At 40.1% G+C, this 23,163-nt stretch overlaps 1 protein-coding gene across 3 annotated transcripts in view; it reads right to left on the reverse strand.

The window, feature by feature from the left end:
* Nucleotides 1-1,047: 1,047 nt before the first annotated feature.
* LOC128652178 (uncharacterized) overlaps nucleotides 1,048-23,163 on the reverse strand; it is a 92,062-nt gene continuing 69,946 nt past the window's right edge. For all 3 annotated transcript variants that reach the window (XM_053705122.1, XM_053705124.1, XM_053705119.1), the window contains exons 8-9: nucleotides 4,979-5,059; nucleotides 1,048-4,252 (exon numbers count right to left, since the gene is read on the reverse strand). In XM_053705122.1, coding sequence (XP_053561097.1) covers nucleotides 3,056-4,252; nucleotides 4,979-5,059 — 1,278 coding nt within the window. In that variant the 3' untranslated portion in view covers nucleotides 1,048-3,055. The remainder of the gene's footprint in view (nucleotides 4,253-4,978; nucleotides 5,060-23,163) is intronic.

A 23,163-nucleotide genomic window follows, 5' to 3' on the forward strand; every position in this document is an offset into this window, starting at 1 on the left:
GATCATTAGGCCCTAAGAGATTAATGTAAGTTTTTGTTCTTTTATTTACCTGCGTGCACATCTTTACACACACATACACACACTCACACATACACATTCACACAAACATACAGACACACACACTCACACAAACATACACAGGCACACATACACACACTGACACATACTCATACACAGTCACGCAAACATACACAGGCACACATACACACACTCACAGATACACATACTCACAAACATTCACACAAACATACACAGGCACACATACACACCCATTCACATACACACAAACATACACAGGCACACATACACACACTCACATATACACACACTCACACATACACACAAACATACACAGGCACACATACACACACACACACACATATATTCATTCACGCAAACATACACAGGCACAGATACACACACACCTACACATATTCATTCACGCAAACATACACAGGCACACATACACACACTCACATATACACACACACTCACACATACACACAAACATACACAGGCACACATACACAGGCACACATACACACACTCACACATACACATATTCATTCACGCAAACATACACACGCACACATACACACACTCACACATACACATATTCATTCACGCAAACATACACAGGCACAGATACACACACTCACATTCACGCAAACATACACATTCACACATACACACACACTCACTCACACATACATACACACACATACATGCACACATTCACACATACATATGCATACATACACACACCAGCATATATACATACATTCACACACATACACTTACACATACACTCACACATACAAACACACTCACACATGCACGCAAACACACTCACACACATGCACAAACACACATGCACACTCACATACATACACACACACATTTAGATAGATAAACATGTAGTCATTCCACGTTAGTACCAGTATTTAATTGTCACCTATGCTCCTCTTCTTATATAAAACAATATGAGATGGCCCATAAATACTACAATAACATTTTTGTTATAATATATAATAACGTGACTGAAAATTGCTTAATAATATTTTCATATTTAATGTAGCTCTTTATATAGAATTACATTAATCATTTTACAATCTTGATTACAATATTTTGTTTTTAAACAGTAAAAGAAGAAGAAAATAACAAGAATAACTTCAGACTTATCGTGATCATATAGGAAAGAAATCCACATGATGTTGCATTCAGAGGGCAGTAGAAAGGCAGGAAACAGTAGTGTTTTCAAGCACTGGAGTCTTAGAGGTAACTATGTTATTTTAAATTTTGCATAGTAAGGCCTCGCTTCCATTGAGTCGTTAAAAATGGAGCCGTAAGCTACCGAAGCGGCCGACAGCTAAAAGTAATTTACGGCTGCATTTTAGTACCAGGTTTCCATTGAAAAGATTAGCGTGTTGCGCGCAGTCGCTCTTTTCGTGTAGCTGTAAGTTAACGTTGTGTTAACGCTTCCATCTGACGTCGGATTTCTTGAAAATCAATTAGTTGCTAAGGTAACCCGACCTTACGCTATAGAATTTACGTTTAACGTCTGTGCTTCTTACCTGTGATCGCCTCTCAAGAAAAATAAAAAAACACTTATCCATATTTTTAATAATCAAATACTATTTTCTAATATAATTATATTTAACACTTCATAAATATAAGTAATATTTATTGCTGCCCTAGGCATAGGTCTAGTTTGCATTCTGTAGATATGTTCTTGCATATATTATTGTATTTAAATATATACTGATATTTCTATTAGAATATAAGTTCAACTATTTCTATACATGAGACAACAATAAATATTACTTATAACAATTTATTTCTACATTAAAACACTTGCATTATATGCAAGTTTTATCATTTCAATAGAAAATAGGTCTCAAAAAGCACAATTTTCCTCTTTTACACCTAGTTGAGCTGGGGGTAATATTTCTCTATGTATCGACAGCTTCCGACAGTGTATTAACGGTTAGCGCTTTCAATGGAAACCTGGTATAATTTATCGATTAACGGCTTCTATTACTTTCTATGGGACGCGAAAATCTTTTCGGCAGCCGAAGTCCGGCAGCCGATATTGAGGTATAACGCGCCATTGGAAACAGTCGTTAAACGCTATTGCTTTCGACAGCATATTTATCGGTTTGCGAGTGCACGCAAACTGAATTACGACTCAATGGAAGCGAGGCCTAAGTTGGTTACTTTTCTGTCCCTCTAAAATTGTATTTCTTCCTAAGAAATTTTTAGCTAAAACTTAAAAAGAAATTCCTTTAATTTCAATAGAAGAATGATTTAAGGAGCATGAAATACAGTAGCGTTACATAATAAACAAATGAATAATATCAAACAAAAACAATGTTATAATGCTAAGTATGTAATTTTAAACAAGCAGTAAAAAAATTCTGATGAATTTCAAAGTTTCCTTTAATTTCCCTGTCCCCTGTCTCATATGATAGTCATCAGCCAATCACAGATTTATTTACATATGAGATGTACAGTAAAATCCTTACTTTTCAATACAGGACACCAAGAAAACAAAGTAAATTTTATAATAGAAGTAAAATGAAAAGTTATTTAATATTGTATGCTCTCTCTGAATCAAAAAAGTTTAAATTCATGCCCATTTAAAGCAACATTCTAATGCAAAAATGACATACTCTTATTCAATAGAGCATGCCATTTTAGCATTAGTGACCCTAGATAACTATGTGTTTTACCCACCCACCCCTGCAGAGGTTAAACACATAAGTGAAGTCACCTCCCAGAGCTTCTGAGCAGGACACAGCAGTTGAGCCAATCAGGAGCAGCAGTTGCATAAACCCAGCAATTACTGCATGCAATGCTTGTAGTTCCAGAGTTGAACTTTTTCTTTGCGTTTAAAATATTTGCAAGGGTTAAAGCAATAGTTATCAAGGGTCACTAATGCTAACATTACATAATCTTTGCATTAGAATGTCCCTTTAAGCTAGCAGGAATTCCAATGAGTGTGAAAAACATATGAACATATTTTATTCACCTTCCTAGGGTTACCCAGAAGCAATTATTTTATTCTGCTGGCCACCAGCATCACACACAGTGCCACTGCTACAGCAATTAACAAAGTAGGTAATGTAGGCATAAGCTTGGTTGTGACAACCCTAATGAATTCATCTGTAAAGAAATAAAAAGAAAACAATATCAAGAAAATCATTATTAAAAGTATATTCTTCCAGTTAGGTATCTTGTTCAACAGCCAGTTTAGTATTGCCTTTAGTATTTTCCAGCGAAACAAGTACAGGACAGAAAGGCCAATGGCAGAACCAGCTGCAACTGTTGCCCTAGTAACAGCTTTATTAATGGAATGTGCTGCCTTTTTAGGACCTTCATCAGGATTTACATTTGTTTCCCTAGCCTGATTTTGACTGCTTGCGCAATCATGATTGTCAGGTGTTGGTCCTCGTTGACCCACATCAGGTGTTGGTCCTCGTTGACCCACATCAGGTAAATTAGAACCACCTCCACTAGGCAGTCTAGGAATAGGAATATTAGGTAAAGCTGCAGCACCAGCACCAGCACCAAACAAATTAGAAAGACCAAGTATAGATGACAGTCCTACAAATAAACCACCTAAAAAGGAAAACAAATTAAAAAACCAGCCAGTCTTTTTACCCCCTTCACTAGAGTTATTATCTTTATTGGGTTGGCTTGCTTCCTTGTCCTCAGTGTTCCCATCAGCTGTTTGACTTGATTCCTTTTCATTAATATTACTTCCCTTGGGCTTAGATGCTGCATTCTCCTCATTATTTGTCTCACTATGATTGTCTCCTTCATTCTCTTCAGTAGATTCGGTTCCAGGCTGGTTTACTTCGTTTTCTTCATTATTCTGTTCACCAGGATTTGTTGCCTTGTTCTCTGTACTCTCAGGCTCATTATAGCTGACATCTTGTCCATTGTTTTTATTCCCATCTTCAAAACCATCATCCTTGTCTCCATCTTTAATGGATGCTGCAGTTAATGCTGCTTTGATAGATAGCAAAGTTCCAAGAAAATATAATCCTTCGTCACCAGCTTGGACATTGTGGCGGCCACAGCATTTTTCTCTCATTATTTTTTTAAATCTATTAATAAAGATTTCTCTCTGGTAATCCTCAGCACAGAAAAATCTCATGGCAAACTGAGACAGTTCTTCAATCACTTCTTCCTTCTCATCATTTTCTGTATAAAGATTTTTCAGCTTTTCCCTCCATTTTTCTGACATCTAAAAACAAATATAAGATTAAGAGAATACATAAATGGTTATTACTGACTAGGGACGCAACAATTTCTTATAGTATTCTACAAGAATCTTTTCTCTGGTACATATGGTCTTGTTATTATTTTTTTTATTTTCATTTAGTGATCTTGCAATTGTTAACTCTACTTCCCATAATATGTTCTCATTAAAGAGGTGTATTAATCTGAGGTGTATTTAATTTGTTTCTGAATAACTCCTTTACCGTTAGTTTGTCAATCACCACCAATACAGAAGATCCCAGTGCTGCTGTATTGACTATAGAAAGGCTATGTCAACAAGAAACAGCAGAAGAAATCAGCATCCACTTGTTCACATTTAAATGGCAGTTCTTCTTATGAGTTTGAATGACTTAGAATACTAGCTAAATGTCATTAATATATCAATATTATGTATTCTTAAGATAATTCTGACTGATTGGAATACAGGCTAATATATTAGAACTTCATGATAAATGTGTAATAGATACATTTAAATTGTCTTTACTGAAGATGGCATACGTTAAGTATAAATGTTGAGTACTATTCTATTCTGTGATAAAGACTTCATTCTTTGGTCACATCCTAATAATGATCACTAGCCATTCCAAAGATCCAAGTCCCCTACTGTGTAGGTATTTATTGAACCAGACCCTGGCATCTATTCAGGTATGGAACAGATTATTTATTACTACTTAACATATTTAAATCATACCAGAAGCTGCTTAGCAAATCCGGGCAAGTGGAAACGTGCTGTCATGTAGTAGGTTTCTTGAAGATTCTGTATAAATTTTATCTGCGAAAAAAGAAAAAAAGATAAACTGGTCTGTGATGTATTCATGTGTAGTATAGCAGGCATTACTTCACTATTTCCATGTATATGGAAGGCAAGCAATTCATCAGGTTAAAATATTTCAAAAAATGTTTAAACTGTTATTGAGAACTGAATGTTTGCTCACTATTGATTTTCAAGGATCATACAGTTATTAATGGCCTGATCATATAAAGCTCTCTGCTCAGATGAGATGATATAAAATGATCCTCCAGCAATGTGAGATCCCTCACGAGATTCTAAAAACGCAGATTTTGCTATAATTCTCCAAGGGGTGTTCTCTGCATTTCTGTGGCCCCGATAGTCTGGCAATATATAACAGGGATCACAACTTCAGCAATAGTCCACTGACATTGCCACTAAACTGCAATGTAGGCGGTGGGGGTTGGTCTGTGGGGGGGGGGGGGGGGGAACTACACTACAGAAAAACCGGCAAAAAATAAAAAAAAAACTGTCTGCCAGTACCCAAGATGGCCCCCAATAAGGCAGAGGGGGAGGGTTAGAGAGCGGTTTTGGGGGGGATCAGGGAGGTTGGGGGCTAAGGGGGGATCCTACACAGTAACATATGTAAATATGCTAAAAAAAAAAAAAATTAAAAACTTTTATTTTAGTACTGGCAGACTTTCTGCCAGTACTTAAGATGGCGGGGACATTTGTGCCATAATTGCGCAAGCTGTTTGTAAATAATTTCAGTGAGAAACCTAAAATTGTGAAAAATGTAACGTTTTTTTTTTTTAATTTGATCGCATTTGGCGGTAAAATGGTGGCATGCACCACCAATGGTGGTGCACAGTGGCATTTAGCGGCCTTCTAATTACCAAAAAGCAACGTCAAAGCCATATATGCCTGCTATTTCTGAGCAAAGGGGATCCCAGAGAAGAATTTACTACCATTTATGCCATAATTGCACAAGCTGTTTGTAAATAATTTCACTGAGAAACCGATAGTTTGTGAAAAAATTTGTGAAAAAGTGAACGATTTTTTGTATTTGATCGCATTTGGTGGTGAAATGGTGGCATGAAATATACCAAATTGGCCTAGATCAATACTTTGAGATGTCTACTAAAAAAAAATATATACATGTCGAGGGATATTCAGGGATTCCTGAAATATGTTAGTGTTCTAATGTAACTAGCGCTAATTTTGAAAAAAAAAATGGTTTGGAAATAGCAAAGTGCTACTTGTATTTATGGCCCTATAACTTGCAAAAAAAGCAAAGAACATGTAAACATTGGGTATTTCTAAACTCAGGACAAAATTTAGCAACTATTTAGCATGGGTGTTTTTTGGTGGTTGTAAATCTGTAACAGATTTTGGGGGCCTAAGTTAGAAAAAGTGTGTTTTTTTCCATTTTTTCCTCATATATATTTTTTTTTTATATAGTAAATTATAAGATATGATGAAAATAATGGTATCTTTAGAAAGGCCATTTAATGGCGAGAAAAACGGTATATAATATTTGTGGTTACAGTAAATGAGTAAGAGGAAAATTACAGCTAAACACAAACACCGCAAAAATGTAAAAATAGCTTTGGTCCCAAACGGACAGAAAATGGAAAAGCGCTGTGGTCATTAAGGGGTTAAAGACAATAAAAAACACTTCCTTAAACCTATAGGAGCTAGGTATTGTATTGTATAGTATAATGCTTGAATATGTATATAAACCGTAAGGGTTATTGTACAAATCTTCTATTGTGCCCTTAGGCGTGTTTTTTTAACTTATTTTAAGATTGCTATTGAGCATTCTTAATATTCATATTTAAATTATATTGAGAACGCGCAATCGCAATACTAATATTTTACAACATTGCGATTGTAATGTTGCATTTGCAATAATCATATTGCACAATATTGTGATCACAATTGTGTTTTACTTATAATACTGTGACCGCACTTGTAGCAAACGGGTTCTATATTAATATACACTCACCGGCCACTTTATTAGGTACACCTTGCTAGTACCGGGTTGGACCCCCTTTTGCCTTCAGAACTGCCTTAAATCTTCGTGGCATAGATTCAACAAGGTATTGAAAACATTCTTCAGACATTTTGATCCATATTGACATGATAGCATTACATAGTTGAAGCAGATTTGTCGGCTACACATCCATGATGCAAATCTTCCGTTCCACCACATCCCAAAGGTGTTCTATTGGATTGAGATCTGGTTACTCTGGAAGTCATTGGAGTACAGTGAACTCATTGTCATGTTCAAGAAACCAGTTTGAGATGGTTTGAGCTTTGGGACATGGTGCAATATCTTGCTAGAAGTAGCCATCAGAAGATGAGTACACTGTAGTCATAAAGGGATTGACATGGTCAGCAACAATACTCAAGTAGGCCGTGGCGTTTAAATGATGCTCAATTGGTACTAAGGGGCCCAAAGTGTGCCAAGAAGATATTCCCCACACCATTACACCACCACCAGTCTGAACCATTGATACAAGGCAGGATGAATCCATGCTTTTATGTTGTTTACGCCAAATTCCAAAATTACGATCTGAATGTCGCAGCTACCTGCTTCAAGGTTCGACGTGTTGTGCATTCAGAGATGGTATTCTGCATACCTTGGTTGTAACGAGTGGTTATTTGAGTTACTGTTGCCTTTTTATCATATCGAACCAGTCTGCCTATTCTTCTCTGACCTCAACAAGGCATTTTCGTCCAAATAACTGCCGCTCACTGGATATTTTGTCATTTTCTGACCATTCTCTGTAAACCCTAGAGATGTTTGTGCATGAAAATCCCAGTAGATCAGCAGTTTTTGAAATACTTAGACCAGCCTGTCTGGCACCAACAACAATGCACGTTCAAAGACACTTAAATCCCCTTTCTTCCTCATTCTGATGCTCGGTTTGAACTTCATCAAGTCATCTTCACCACGTCTAGATGCCTAAATGGTGCATAACTGTAATTTACCCTACTCCATGTCTCACGTTCAGGGTAGCACTATAGGCATGAATCCCCAAGTTGAGATAGAGCCGCTTCCAAAAGGTGAGATTCAGTATATGCTCTGATTGCGCAGATCTTGTGGTAACAGGAGTGAGGTAGCGGTCTGCCATGATGGTAACTCCCTTGTTCGCCAGGGTCAGGAGTGAATAGGTAACAATAATCTCCTTGTGATGCGTGTTGGTTCCCAGGATTGAGGCTCCATTGGGTGTTGCCTTTTTCTAAGAGAATCCAGTAAGGGGGAGCGATCTCTGCCACTGCAGCGTGGGAAACCTTTACCTCCATATCTTGCACTGTTGTCGCTCTAATGGTATGCGGTCTTGCTTCACAGCTTTTGGCTGCCAGGATAACGATTTCGCCCTGTCCAAGATCTAAGGTAGGAGGTGGGCTATTCTCAGTGTGGCTGGTGTGATTGATCTGGTTAGAGGAGCAGGAGGCATCTGCTTCAGCTGAGCCTGTAGAATTAGATGCAGGCCAGTCACAAGTATCGCTCATGGATGGGTCTGGGGTCACAGGTTGCTTTCTGGCCATATGCTACGGAGTCACAAGGAGTCTGCAGAGCTCTTCCTCCAGGCTATGATAGTAGTCATTTATCGCCTGGACCATCGCATGTTCCCATTTGTCTAGGGCTTCCATTTCAGGTAATAGTAAACGTTATGATAGCCTAATCCCTGGATAAAAATGTTCAATAGGTGTGGATGGTTTCCACAATGAGGAGATTTCTTGCTGCTAGAGGTAATGATAACAGTCTAAGCGTGAGAGTGGAATCTGTGCACTCAAGGCACAGCAGTGTGTGGAGACGATATAGAGGTTTCAGTGATAGGGAAAGGCCTCTAAGTAAAAAGTCCGGTACTGAGGGCAATTAAGCCACGCCATGATCCAAAACCCTATATCTCAGGTCAGGGCACCAACAGACAAGCCTCTCCACAATTTTAAGTTGGATACTCCCAGATCTGCCCTGCAGAATTAAAGAACTATGAAGAGAGCCTGAAGAGCTGAAGCTCAGAGTGACTGGTAAGATGGCCGCCACCTGAGAGTCCCAATCCTATTTTTTTTTAAAGTATCAGATAAACTTTCAAAACATAATCATAATTTGTAAAATCACTGCTGTATTTAAATCTAAAATGCATTAAAATACAAAAGAGAAAGTGCAAAGCTAAAATGTAATAATACTGAAAGGACTCATTTTGAAGTGTAAAGTAAAATCAAATACAAAGCTGTGAGGGTGCCAGGAATCAGACTGAGATGAGAAGTGCAAAAATAATCACACCTTTATTAATAGCAAAAAATAATAAAAAGTCCACAAGTCAAATAACAAGCCACGAGTCAAAATCAGAGCTGGTAGTCAGACGAGCCAAGTCAGGAGCCAAAGCGAATAGTCAGACACGCCGGAATCAGGAACAAGGAAAATAGCAGAGTCAGGAACAAGCCAGGGATCAGGAACCAGGAAGGACATCAGGCAGCCAGGTAATACACAGGAACTCTCACAAACAGGTCTGAGACAACACAAAGGCAAAGCATACTGAACAGAGGCCCTTTAAATAATAAGTGATGACATCACAATTCTGAGACTACATCCTGTTTCACATGGATGATGAACACCAGCCATAAAAGGAAGTGCAGGTAATGAGCAGCATCCCCCACAATGCACCATAGTCAGGAAGAGAGGTGAGTAAAATGGCTGCCAGCAGCACATGGCAAACACAACAGGGAGAAAACCCTGACAGTACCCTCCCCTCAACGACCCCTCCCCCGTGAGAGGACAAAAGGCTAATTGGGGAAACGGGCATGGAAGGCACGGAGGAGGGCGGGAGCATGAACATCAGAGGAGGACCGTAGCCCCTCCAGTGAACCAAATACTGTAAACGGCCCCTGGACATACGAGAGTCAATAATGCTGCTGACCTCATACTCCTCTTGTCAACAAAGATAGGATGGGGACAAGGCAACACAGTGGTAAACCAATTACAAACCAATGGTTTCAAGAGGGAGACATGAAACCATTTGAGATGCGCATAGCAGGAGGAAGGTCAAGAGCGTAGGCCACAGGATTAACCCGTTGGAGTATTCGAAAAGGACCAACATAACGGGGAGCCAATTTATCGGAAGGCACACGAAGGTTCAAGTTGCGGGAGGACAGCCAAACTCTCTCACCTACCTGGTAGGAAGGTGTGGGCAGACGCCTATGATCAGCCTGGAACTTTTGGCGCTGCATAGAACGATGAAGGCAATCCTGAATCTGCACCCACATGGAACGGAGTTGCCGGAGATGCTCCTCCAAAGCCGGAATACCCTGAGACATGAATGAATCGGGCAACAAGGATGGTTGAAACCCATAATTCGCCATGAACGGGGATAACTTGGAGGAAGCATTAATAGCACTATTACGAGCAAACTCTGACCAAGGTAACAGTTCAGACCAATTATTGTGGTGAGACATAGCAACAGAGGAACTGTTCCAGAGCTTGATTAGACCGTTCCGCAGCCCCATTGGATTGAGGGTGATATGCCGAGGAGAAGGAAAGCTGGATCCCCATTTGAGCACAAAAGGAACGCCAAAATCTGGAGACAAACTGGCTACCCCGGTCTGACACTATCTCCTTGGGTATCCCATGTAAACGGAAGACCTCCCGGGCAAAAATTGAAGCAAGCTCCTGAGCGGTAGGCAGCTTCATCAAGGGAATGCAATGTGACATTTTAGAAAAATGGTCAACCACCATAAGGATAACAGTATTGCCATTGGGAACAGGGAGCTCGACAATTAAGTCCATGGAAAGATGTGTCCAAGGACACTCACCATTAGCAATAGGTTGAAGAAGACCCACAGGAAGACGTTGAGGAGTCTTATTCTGTGCACAAACTAAGCAGGAGACAACATACGCAGCAACATCAGAACAAAGACCTGGCCACCAGAATTGTCGAGTGACAGACCAAATCATTTGGTTCTTGCCTGGGTGACCTGCAGCTTTAGGATAGTGGTAAGTGTGCAAAAGTTTAGTTCGAAGATTCTCAGGAACAAAACACTTACCACTAGGTTTCTCAGGAGGTGCATTGGTTTGTGCAGCCAGGATCTCCTCCTCCAAGGGAGAAGTAAAATTAGTACGTATGGTAGCCAAAATATGGTCAGGAGGTATAACAGGAGTAGGTACAGAATCCTCCTTGGACAGAGGTGAAAATTGTCGAGAGAGGGCATCAGCCCTAACATTCTTACTACCAGGCAGGTAGGAGACCACATAATTAAACCGAGACAAAAAACATAATTTATGTAAGAACTTACCTGATAAATTCATTTCTTTCATATTGGCAAGAGTCCATGAGCTAGTGACATATGGGATATACAATCCTACCAGGAGGGGCAAAGTTTCCCAAACCTCAAAATGCCTATAAATACACCCCTCACCACACCCACAATTCAGTTTAATGAATAGCCAAGCAGTGGAGTGATAAAGAAAGGAGTAGAAAGCATCAACAAAGGAAATTTGGAAATAATTGTGCTTTATACAAAAAATCATAACCACCATAAAAAGGGTGGGCCTCATGGACTCTTGCCAATATGAAAGAAATTAATTTATCAGGTAAGTTCTTACATAAATTATGTTTTCTTTCATGTAATTGGCAAGAGTCCATGAGCTAGTGACATATGGGATATCAATACCCAAGATGTGGAGTCTTCCACTCAAGAGTCACTAGAGAGGGAGGGAATAAAACAAAAACAGCCATATTCTGCTGAGAAAATAATCCACAACCCAAAAATAAGTTTATTTTCACTTTTGAAAGAAAAAAACTTAAATCAAAAAGCAGAAGAATCAAACTGAAACAGCTGCCTGAAGAACTTTTCTACCAAAAACTGCTTCTGAAGAAGCAAAAACATCAAAATGGTAGAATTTAGTAAATGTATGCAAAGAGGACCAAGTGGCTGCTTTGCAAATCTGATCAACTGAAGCTTCATTCTTAAAAGCCCATGAAGTGGAGACTGATCTAGTAGAATGAGCTGTAATTCTCTGAGGCGGGGTTTGACCCGACTCCAAATAAGCTTGATGAATCAAAAGTTTCAACCAAGAAGCCAAGGAAATAGCAGAAGCTTTCTGACTTTTCCTAGGACCAGAAAATAAAACAAATAGACTGGAAGTCTTCCTGAAATTTTTAGTAGCTTCCACATAATATTTCAAAGCTCTTACCACATCCAAAGAATGTAAGGATCTCTCCAAAGAATTCTTAGGATTAGGACATAAAGAAGGGACAACAATTTCTCTACTAATGTTGTTAGACTTCACAACCTTAGGTAAAAATTGAAAAGAAGTCCGCAAAACTGCCTTATCCTGATGAAAAATCAGAAAAGAAGACTCACAAGAAAGAGTAGATAACTCAGAAACTCTTCTAGCAGAAGAGATAGCCAAAAGGAACAACACTTTCCAAGAAAGTAGTTTAATGTCCAAAGAATGCATAGGTTCAAATGGAGGAGCCTGTAAAGTCTTCAGAACCAAATTAAGACTCCAAGGAGGAGAAATTGACTTAATGACAGGCTTAATACGAACTAAAGCCTGTACAAAACAGTGTATATCAGGAAGTATAGCAATCTTTCTGTGAAATAAAACAGAAAGAGCGGAGATTTGTCCTTTCAAGGAACTTGCAGACAAACCCTTATCCAAACCATCCTGAAGAAACTGCAAAATTCTAGGAGCTCTAAAAGAATGCCAGGAGAATTTATGAGAAGAACACCATGAAATGTAAGTCTTCCAAACTCTATAATAAATCTTTCTAGAGACAGATTTACGAGCTTGTAACATAGTATTAATCACTGAATCAGAGAAACCTCTATGACTTAGAACTAAGCGTTCAATTTCCACACCTTCAAATTTAATGATTTGAGATCCTGATGGAAAAACGGACCTTGAGATAGTAGGTCCGGCCGTAACGGAAGTGGCCAAGGCGGGCAACTAAACATCCGAACCAGATCCGCATACCAAAACCTGTGTGGCCATGCTGGAGCCACCAGCAACACAAAAGACTGTTCCATGATGATTTTGGAAATCACTCTTGGAAGGAGAACTAGAGGCGGGAAGATGTAAGCAGGTTGATAACACCAAGGAAGTGTCAGCGCATCCACTGCTTCCGCCTGAACATCCCTGGACCTGGACAGGTATCTGGGAAGTTTCTTGTTTAGATGAGAGGCCATGAGATCTATCTCTGGAAGCCCCCACATCTGAACAATCTGAGAAAACACACCTGGATGGAGAGACCACTCCCCTGGATGTAAAGTCTGGCGGCTGATATAATCCGCCTCCCAATTGTCTACACCTGGGATATGCACCGCAGAGATTAGACAGGAGCTGGATTCCGCCCAAGCAAGTATCTGAGATACTTCTTTCATAGCTTGGGGACTGTGAGTCCCACCCTGATGATTGACATAAGCCACAGTTGTGATATTGTCTGTCTGAAAACAAATGAACGGTTCTCTCTTTAGTAGAGGCCAGAACTGAAGAGCCCTGAGAATTGCACGAAGTTCTAAAATATTTATTGGTAATCTCGCCTCTTGAGATTTCCAAACCCCTTGTGCTGTCAGAGACCCCCAAACAGCTCCCCAACCTGAAAGACTCGCATCTGTTGTGATCACAGTCCAGGTTGGGCGAACAAAAGAAGCCCCTTGAACCAAACGATGGGGATCTATCCACCATGTCAGAGAGTGTCGTACATTGGGATTTAAGGATATTAATTGTGATATCTTTGTATAATCCCTGCACCATTGATTCAGCATACAAAGCTGTAGAGGTCTCATGTGAAAACTAGCAAAGGGGATTGCGTCCAATGCTGCAGTCATGAGACCTAAAACTTCCATGCACATAGCCACTGAAGGGAATGACTGATTGCGACCAATTTTAAACGTCTCTTGTCTGTTAGAGACAGAGTCATGGACACTGAATCTATCTGGAAGCCTAAAAAGGTGACCCTTGTCTGAGGAATCAAGAAACTTTTTGGTAAATTGATCCTCCAACCATGTTTCCGAAGAAACAACACTAGTTGATTTGTGTGAGATTCTGCAGTATGTAAAGACTGAGCTAGTACCAAGATATCGTCCACATAAGGAAACACCGCAATACCCTGTTCTCTGATTACATATAGTAGGGCACCCAGAACCTTAGAAAAGATTCTTGGAGCTGTTGCTAGGCCAAATGGAAGAGCAACAAATTGGTAATGCTTGTCTAGAAAAGAGAATCTCAGAAACTGATAGTGTTCTGGATGAATCAGAATATGAAGGTATGCATCCTGCAAGTCTATTGTGGACATATAATGTCCTTGCTGAACAAAAGGCAGAATAGTCCTTATAGTCACCATCTTGAAAGTTGGTACTCTTACATAACGATTCAAAAATTTTAGATCCAGAACTGGTCTGAACAAATTTTCTTTCTTTGGTACAATGAATAGGTTTGAATAAAACCCCAAACCTTGTTCCTGAGGAGGAACTGGCATGATTACCTCTGAAGACTCCAGGTCTGAAACACACTTCAGAAAAGCCTGAGCTTTTACTGGATTTACAGGAATGTATGAGAGAAAAAAATCTTCTCACAGGAGGTCTTACTTTGAATCCTATTCGATACCCTTGAGAGACAATGCTCTGAATCCAATGATTTTGGACAGATTTTATCCAAAAATCCTTGAAAAACCCTAATCTGCCCCCTACCAGCTGAGCTGGAATGGGGGCGGCACCTTCATGCGGACTTAGGGGCAGACTTTGGTTTCCTAAATGGCTTGGATTTATTCCAATTTGAGGAAGGCTTCCAACTGGAAGCAGATTCCTTGGGAGGAGGATTGAGTTTTTGTTCCTTATTCTGACGAAAAGGAACGAAAACGGTTAGATGCCTTAGATTTACCCTTAGGTTTTTTTATCCTGAGGCAAAAAAACTCCTTTTCCTCCAGTGATAGTTTAAATAATAGAATCCAACTGAGAACCAAATAAATTATTACCTTGGAAAGAAAGAGATAGTAATCTAGATTTAGATGTCATATCAGCATTCCAAGATTTAAGCCACAAAGCTCTTCTACCTAATACAGCTAAAGACATGGATCTAACATCAATTTTGATAATATCAAAAATGGCATCACAAATAAAATGATTAGCATGTTGCAGTAAGTGAACAATGCTAGATATGTCAGAATCCAATTCATGTTGCGCTAAATTTTCCAACCAGAAAGTTGATGCAGCCGCAACATCACCCAAAGAAATAGCAGGTCTGAGAAGATGACCTGAATATAAATAGGCCTTCCTTAGATAAGATTCAAGCTTCCTATCTAAAGGATCCTTAAAGGAAGTGCTATCTTCCATAGGAATAGTGGTACGTTTAGCAAGAGTAGAAATAGCCCCATCAACTTTGGGGATCTTTTCCCAAAACTCTATAGATTTTGCTGGTAAAGGATACAATCTCTTAAACCTTGAAGAAGGAATAAAGGAAGTACCTGGCTTATTCCATTCCCTAGAAATCATATCAGAAATAGCCTCAGGAATGGGAAAAACACCTGGGGAAACCACAGGAGGTTTAAAAACAGCATTTAAATGTTTATTAGACTGAACGTCAATAGGACTGGTTACCTCAATATCCAAAGTAATTAACACTTCTTTTAATAAAGAACGCATATACTCTATTTTAAATAAATAAGCAGATTTGTCAGTGTCAATATCTGAGGAAGGATCTTCTGTTTCAGATAGATTCTCATCAGAAGAGGATGAATTATTATTTTGTTGGTCATTTGAAATTTCATCAGCTAAATGAGAAGTTTTAAAATACATTTTTTACGTTTATTAGAAGGTGGAAATGCAGACAAAGCCTTCATAATAGAATCAGAAACAAATTCTTTAAAATTTACAGGTATATCATGCACATTAGAAGTTGAAGGAACTGCAACTAGCAATGTACTATTACTGATAGAAACACTATATGCATGTAAAAGTTTATCATGACAACTATTACAAATGACATTCGGTGGAATAATTTCTACAATTTTACAACAAATGCACTTAGCTTTGGTAGAACCGATGTCAGGCAGCAATGTTCCAGCAGAAACTTCAGAAACAGGATCAGATTGGGACATCTTGCTCAATGTAAGAGAAAAAAACAACATATAAAGCAAAATTATCTATTTCCTTAAATGACAGTTTCAGGAATGGGAAAAAATGCAAAAGCATAGGCCTCTTGATAGAGAAGAAAGCAGGAGGCAAACATCAATGGAGTTTTGAAATAATGAAAAAAATCTGGTGCCAAGGATGACGCACAACGTAACGAAAATAATTTTGCCGACAAAAAATGACCGGAAATGACACACTTCGGTCACTAATGACTAATATGAAACTGACAGTCTGCAGAAGGAAATACATGAACCTGACTCATGGCAAATATAAGTACAATACATATATTTAGAACTTTATATAATTGCATAAAGGGCCAAACCATAGCTGAGAGTGTCTTAAGTAATAAAAACATACTTACCAAACGACACCCATCCACATATAGCAGATAGCCAAACCAGTACTAAAACAATTATTAGTAGAGGTAATGGTAAATTGAGAGTATATCGTCGATCTGAAAAGGGAGGTAGGAGATGAATCTCTACGACCGATAACAGAGAACCTATGAAATAGACCCCCGTTAGGGAAATCATCGCATTCAAATAAGTGATACTCCCTTCACGTCCCTCTGACATTCGCTGTACTCTGAGAGGAATCGGGCTTCAACAATGCTGAGAAGCGCATATCAACGTAGAAATCTTAGCACAAACTTACTTCACCACCTCCATAGGAGGCAAAGTTTGTAAAACTGAATTGTGGGTGTGGTGAGGGGTGTATTTATAGGCATTTTGAGGTTTGGGAAACTTTGCCCCTCCTGGTAGGATTGTATATCCCATATGTCACTAGCTCATGGACTCTTGCCAATTACATGAAAGAAATAGCGCCCATCTGGCCTGTTGGGGCGACAAACGTTTTGCTTCAGATAGATAAGTTAAATTCTTGTGGTCAGTAAGAATGAGCACTGGCACGCTAGTACCCTCGAGAAGATGCCTCCATTCCTTAAGTGCCAAAATTATGGCCAGTAATTCCCTGTCGCCAATTTCATAATTGCATTTCGCTGGAGACAATTTCTTAGAGAAGAAACCACATGGATGCAAGGAACCGTCAGGCGTAGGACGTTGAGACAAGAGGGCACCTACTCCAGTCTCAGACGCATCAACCTCAAGAACGAAAGGCAGGACAGGGTTAAGATGAGCCAGAACTGGAGCAGCAGCAAAGGCATTCTTAAGACTATCAAAGGCCTTAATGGCAGTAGGTGACCAATGGAGTGGATCATTCTCTTTACGGGTCATGTCTGTGATAGGTTTGACCAAGGAAGAAAAGTTTTTAATAAACTTTCTATAAGAATTGGCGAACCCCAAAAAACGTTGAATAGACCGAAGACCAACTGGGCGAGGCCACTGCAGAACTGCAGATAACTTGTCAGGATCCATGGAGAACCCTGCAACGGAGATAACATAACCTAGGAAGGTTACTTGAGTCTGATGGAACTCACATTTCTCGAGTTTACAAAACAAGCCATTAGTCTCTTAAGAACCTGTGTAACATCAGAACGATGAGCCTCAAGTGTGGGTGAGTGTATGAGGATGTCGTCTAAGTACACCACAACACACTGTTGCAACATATCTCGTAGGACATCATTAAAAAAAATTCCTGAAAAACAGCAGGAGCATTATATAGGCCAAAGTGCATTACAAGATACTCATAATGCCCGCTCCTGGTGTTAAATGCTGTTTTCCATTCGTGGCCCTCCTTAATCCTAACGAGATTGTACGCTCCTCTCAAATCAAGTTTAGTAAAGACCGTAGCTCCCTTGAGGCGGTCAAAGAGTTCTGAAATAAGCGGAATAGGGTAAGCATTCTTTTTTTTTTTTTTTAAATAATTTATTTATAATATAAGAAAGATACAAAAATGCACAGAGACCAAATAAAATCTTATAAAGCACATAGTAATATAGAGTGTATAAAAGTACAGCAGGATAACAAGACAGAATCCAAGACAAAAATATTTTTACATCAATTCCATTAATACATGCAATTCAAATAGATATGATCCAGTGTCGGGTAAGTATAGCTTTTTGCATTCCCATTTTTATTTTAAAAATGTCTTCATTCTATAGCCAATGGACAGACAAACATATAAGCAAACACAGGAGACAGAGCAAAGAAAAAAAAAGCCGGCCCTCGCGGTCCGCCCCGTCCGCCCATGTCCCTGTCATCCCCCCATCACTCACCCGATGTCCTGACCCAACTTCCAGGGAAGCGACCTGCATATATGTTTGTCAGAATAAATTCCGACTCACAAAATGGTTTGATCACTTTTATTTGGCAATCCAAAGGAAGTGATATAACAAATGTTTCCCATTTCCTAAAAAATGAAGGTAGATGTTCTTCTTGTGGATAGGGTATATTAAATTGTTCTGTCGTAAACTGACTCAGTAGGGCCTGTTTGAAATGGGATATTTTAGGTTCTTCGCGTGCCTTCCATAATTTAACAATAAGATTACGTCCTGTTAGTATGATTGTGTTTATAAGACTATAATTTTTTGATATGCCTTGGAATTTCACCAAGAAAAAAAATCTCTATGGGATTCAGTACATGGTCCAACTGTAGGGCTTTATTCATCCAAAAAGTTATCTTCTTCCAGTATTGAAAATTTTTGGGACAGGCCCATAGGCAGTGAAATAGATATACATCCATTGCTGAACATCTAGAACAGGGGATGCTTGATTTATACCATTTGGCTAAAATTCCCGGCGTAAGATACCTCTGAAGCCCAATTTTGATCTGGGACTCCCTCCACACGGTTGGAACCCAACCTTGTTGAGCTACTTTAAAACTGCCAATAATAGTCTGATCGTCTATTTCCGGAAATTGAGTAGACCATTTTGCTATCATGTTACTGACTTGTATGCTAGAAGATTTTTGAATTATAAGTAAATATAATGAAGAGATTGCATACGAACCTGATGCATAATTGCATATCCTGGCCTGCAAATCACCTAATGACCAATTTTTTCCATACATTAAGTAGCAATTGAAGATAATCTCTGACTTGAAGATATGCATAGAATTTGCAGATACCTAAGTCAAAGATATTTGCTAATTCTGCAAAAGTTATTGGGTGCCCTGTGGATCCCAAGATCTGACTCATGGATTTCAGACCTTTTAATTCCCAATCCTTAAAGACCAGATTTGACAGCCCAGGGGTAAAGTTAGGATTCCCACAAATAGATAGATAATGTGATACAAATGGCGAACAATCTAGATCAGCACACAATTTCTGCCATGACACTATGACATTTCTGAACATAGATAGGTAAAATATATTTGAGGGGAGTGAAGTTAACGGACAATGGAGTAAAGCCTTCAAATGAAAAGGAGCCACCAACCTTGATTCCCAAATAAAAGAAGAAATATGCTCTTTTTCCGTTAACCAATCCATCGCAACTCTAGCAATAATGGTAAGGTTGTAGACCTGGATATTGGGAAGTGCAAGACCCGCTGCCAATTTGGTATTCATGAGTCGCTGACAAGCGATCCGTGGTTTGGCCCCTTTCCATAAAAATCTAGAGCAAGCTCTATTATATATAGCAATATCCTTTTTATGTAAAAACAACAGGATATTCTGCAAGATGTACAGGAACTTAGGGAAAATAACTGTCTTAATCAATACTACTCGAGCAGATAAAGAAATAGGTAATGACACCCAATCCCCAAGCTTTTTACAGCAATGTTCCAGACAGTACACATAATTTGCATTATACCAATCCGCCGGATTACTCGATAACCGTAGGCCTAAGTATGAAATTTGTAAAACTTCCAGAAACGGGTGCTGTATAATAAGTGTGGGTTTTTTGTACAACCACATTAGTTCTGATTTTGAGGTATTGATCTTATACCCTGAGACCTCATCCGCGTATAGAAGCAGAACTAATTTCTCACCTGCCAATGAAAAACCTGCCAACTCCTGGCGTAATAATATAGCCAAGGGCTCCAAACTGATGTTAAAAAGCAAAGGGGATAGTGGGCAGCCCTGTCTGGTTCCTCTATACAAAGTAAAACGTTGAGTAAAGCGCTCCTCTCAAATCAAGTTTAGTAAAGAACATAGCTCCCTTGAGGTGGTCAAAGAGTTCCGTAATGAGCGGAATAGGGTAAGCATTCTTAATGGTAAGACGATTAAGACCCCTATAATCGATAAATGATCTTAACTCGCCACCCTTTTTCTTCACAAAGAAGAAGATCCCCTGCGACAGAGCATCGGCAACATACTCCTCCATAGCACAATTCTCTGCAACAGACAGAGGGTACACCCGGCCCCGAGGTGGAATAGCTCCGGGTTGCAGTTCTATGGCACAATCGTAAGACCGGTGAGGAGGCAACGTACCGGCACGCACCTTGTCAAACACGTATAGGAACTCTCGGTACTCCTCTGGCAATTGAGATACCGAAGAAGTGCACAAGACTTTTACTTGTTTCCGAAGACAAGTGGAAATACATTGCGGGGACCACAACAAAAGTTTCGGACCTGCGCCAGTCGACTGGGATTGGGCTTTTGGAGCCAGGGATAACCCAGAACAACCGGAAAATGCAGAGAGTTTATCACCTGGAACTGGAGGGTTTCAAAATGGAGAGCCCCAACAGCCATGGACAACGGAGCAGTTTTGTGAGTAATGAATGCGGGCTGAAGGGGCCTGCCATCAATGGCCTCAATAACAAGCGGAACGGACCGAGGCAAAACAGGAATGGAGTACTTAGATACAAAAGCACTGTTAATGAAATAGCCCGCAGCACCGGAGTCAACAAGTGAGTGACTATGGAGGAGTCCACCCAGGAATGGACAACCGTGACTAAAGGTTTCTCCTTAAGCGGTTCCGGGGACGAGGATAAACCACCCAAGGTCTGCCCCCGACAGGACCTTAGGTGTGAGCGTTTCCCGGCCGTGTAGGACAAGACTTCAAAAGGTGGCCCTGTAACCCACAATAGAGGCAGAGCCCCTCCCTCCTCCTAAAGGCCCTCTCCGCCGCGGAGAGACGCGTGAATCCCAGCTGCATCGGCTCAGCAGTACCTGGTGACTCGGGACCAGGAGGCATGGGAGGAGAGGGAGGCATGGGTGGGAACGAACACGTAGGAGACAACGGAACAGGAGGCTTCTGCAAGAGCTCCTTGAAAGAGGGCCTCTCTCTGTGTCTGATGTCAATTAGGATCAAAAAAGACACCAATGCCTCGAGATACTCTGGTAAATCTCTGGCAGCAACTTCATCTTTAATCGCATCAGAGAGCCCATGAAAGAAGGTGGCAACAAGGGCTTCATTGTTCCAACCTACCTCTGAGGCAAGCGTAAGGAACTCAATAGCATACTGAGCAACAGATCTTGTACCTTGCTGAATGGACATGAGTCGTTTAGCAGCAAAGGAGGAGCGAGCCGGAACATCAAATACCCTTCGAAAGGAGGCCACTAATTCAGGGTAATTTGAAATCACAGGTTTATTAGTCTCCCACAAGGGATTAGCCCAGGCAAGAGCTGTGTCAAAGAGTAACTAGATGAGAAATCCCACCTTAGCTCTGTCAGAGGGAAAAGTCTGAGGTAGCATCTCAAAGTAAATGCCCACCTGGTTCAAAAACCCTCTGCACTGATTAGGATCGCCTCCATATTGCTGAGGTAGAGGTGCAGAACCGGACATGCTCCTGGTAGGACTAGGTGCAGCAGCGGAAACAGGAGCAGCCATAACTTGCGGGACACTTTGGTCCAAATGTGCAGTGTGAGTCAGCAGGGTTTGCAGGGCTAGTGCAAATTGATCCAAGCGGTGATCCTGTTCATCCATCCTGGAAATGATGGCAGTTAAAGGTGGATTATTAGCACCATCAGGATTCATGGCCTTTGCATAATGTCAGGGTGCCAGGAATCAGAGACGAGAAGTGAAAAAATAATCACACCTTTATTAATAGCAAAAAATAATAAAAAGTCCACAAGTCAAATAACAAGCCACGAGTCAAAATCAGAGCTGGTAGTCAGACGAGCCAAGTCAGGAGCCAAATCGAATAGTCAGACGAGCCGGAATCCGGAACAAGGAAAACAGCAGAGTCAGGAACAAGCCAGGGATCAGGAACCAGGAAGGACGTCAGGCAGCCAGGTAATACACAGGAACTCTCACAAACAGGTCTGAGACAACGCAAAGGCAAAGCATACTGAACAGAGGCCCTTTAAATAATAAGTGATGATATCACAATTCTGAGACTGCATCCTTTCTCACATGGATGATGCACACCAGTCTGACCATAAAAGGAAGTGCAGGTAATGAGCAGCATCCCCCACAATGCACCATAGTCAGGAAGAGAGGTGAGTAAAATGGCTGCCAGCAGCACATGGCAAACACAACAGGGAGAAAACCCTGACAAAAGCACAAAGTGTATGTGTAACACAATTCTCATATCATGCAGTACTATATTGCACTGGGCTTGTATCTCCTTCAGATACAGAAATGCAGAGAACACTCCATAGAGAAGTATAGCAACATTTGCCTATCTTGAATCTTGTAAGAAATCTTGCAGTGCTGGATGATGATCCTCTCATCTTAGCGGAGACGTTTATGGCAGGCAACTCTCATATCTCTGGGACTTCCAGGTTCCACCATTTTACTCAGTGAGTTCCGCCCCTGTGAAGTCTGCACTATAATTTCTCTCAAAGCAGGAGAATATTTTATCACCTGGCCCTTAGTGATTAATATCCCTCAGAGATCAATTGATAGACAGGGACAAACATTCATAACCATCAAGTGACATATTGTGTATAAATTCCTTGCAGTCTCCTTATTTAAAATCATTGTATTTTTTTATGCACAAAGGTGAAACAGGAATTTATAAAATAAACTTTGTGTTTTGCAAAGATTTAAAGCCCGTCAGTGGTGTCAGATAGGAAACAAATGTGTATTCCTGCGTTCTAATAAAAAAAATTAGACTCCCACCTGCCCTGTATTTTGTGAGACTGAAATAAAGTTTAGGATCTCTTGGGATTCTCCAGGACCTTATAAAAGTCCTGGCTTGCTGGGAACAAGCAGAAT

This window comes from Bombina bombina, chromosome 1, assembly GCF_027579735.1.
Source record: "Bombina bombina isolate aBomBom1 chromosome 1, aBomBom1.pri, whole genome shotgun sequence".
Lineage (NCBI taxonomy): Eukaryota > Metazoa > Chordata > Amphibia > Anura > Bombinatoridae > Bombina > Bombina bombina.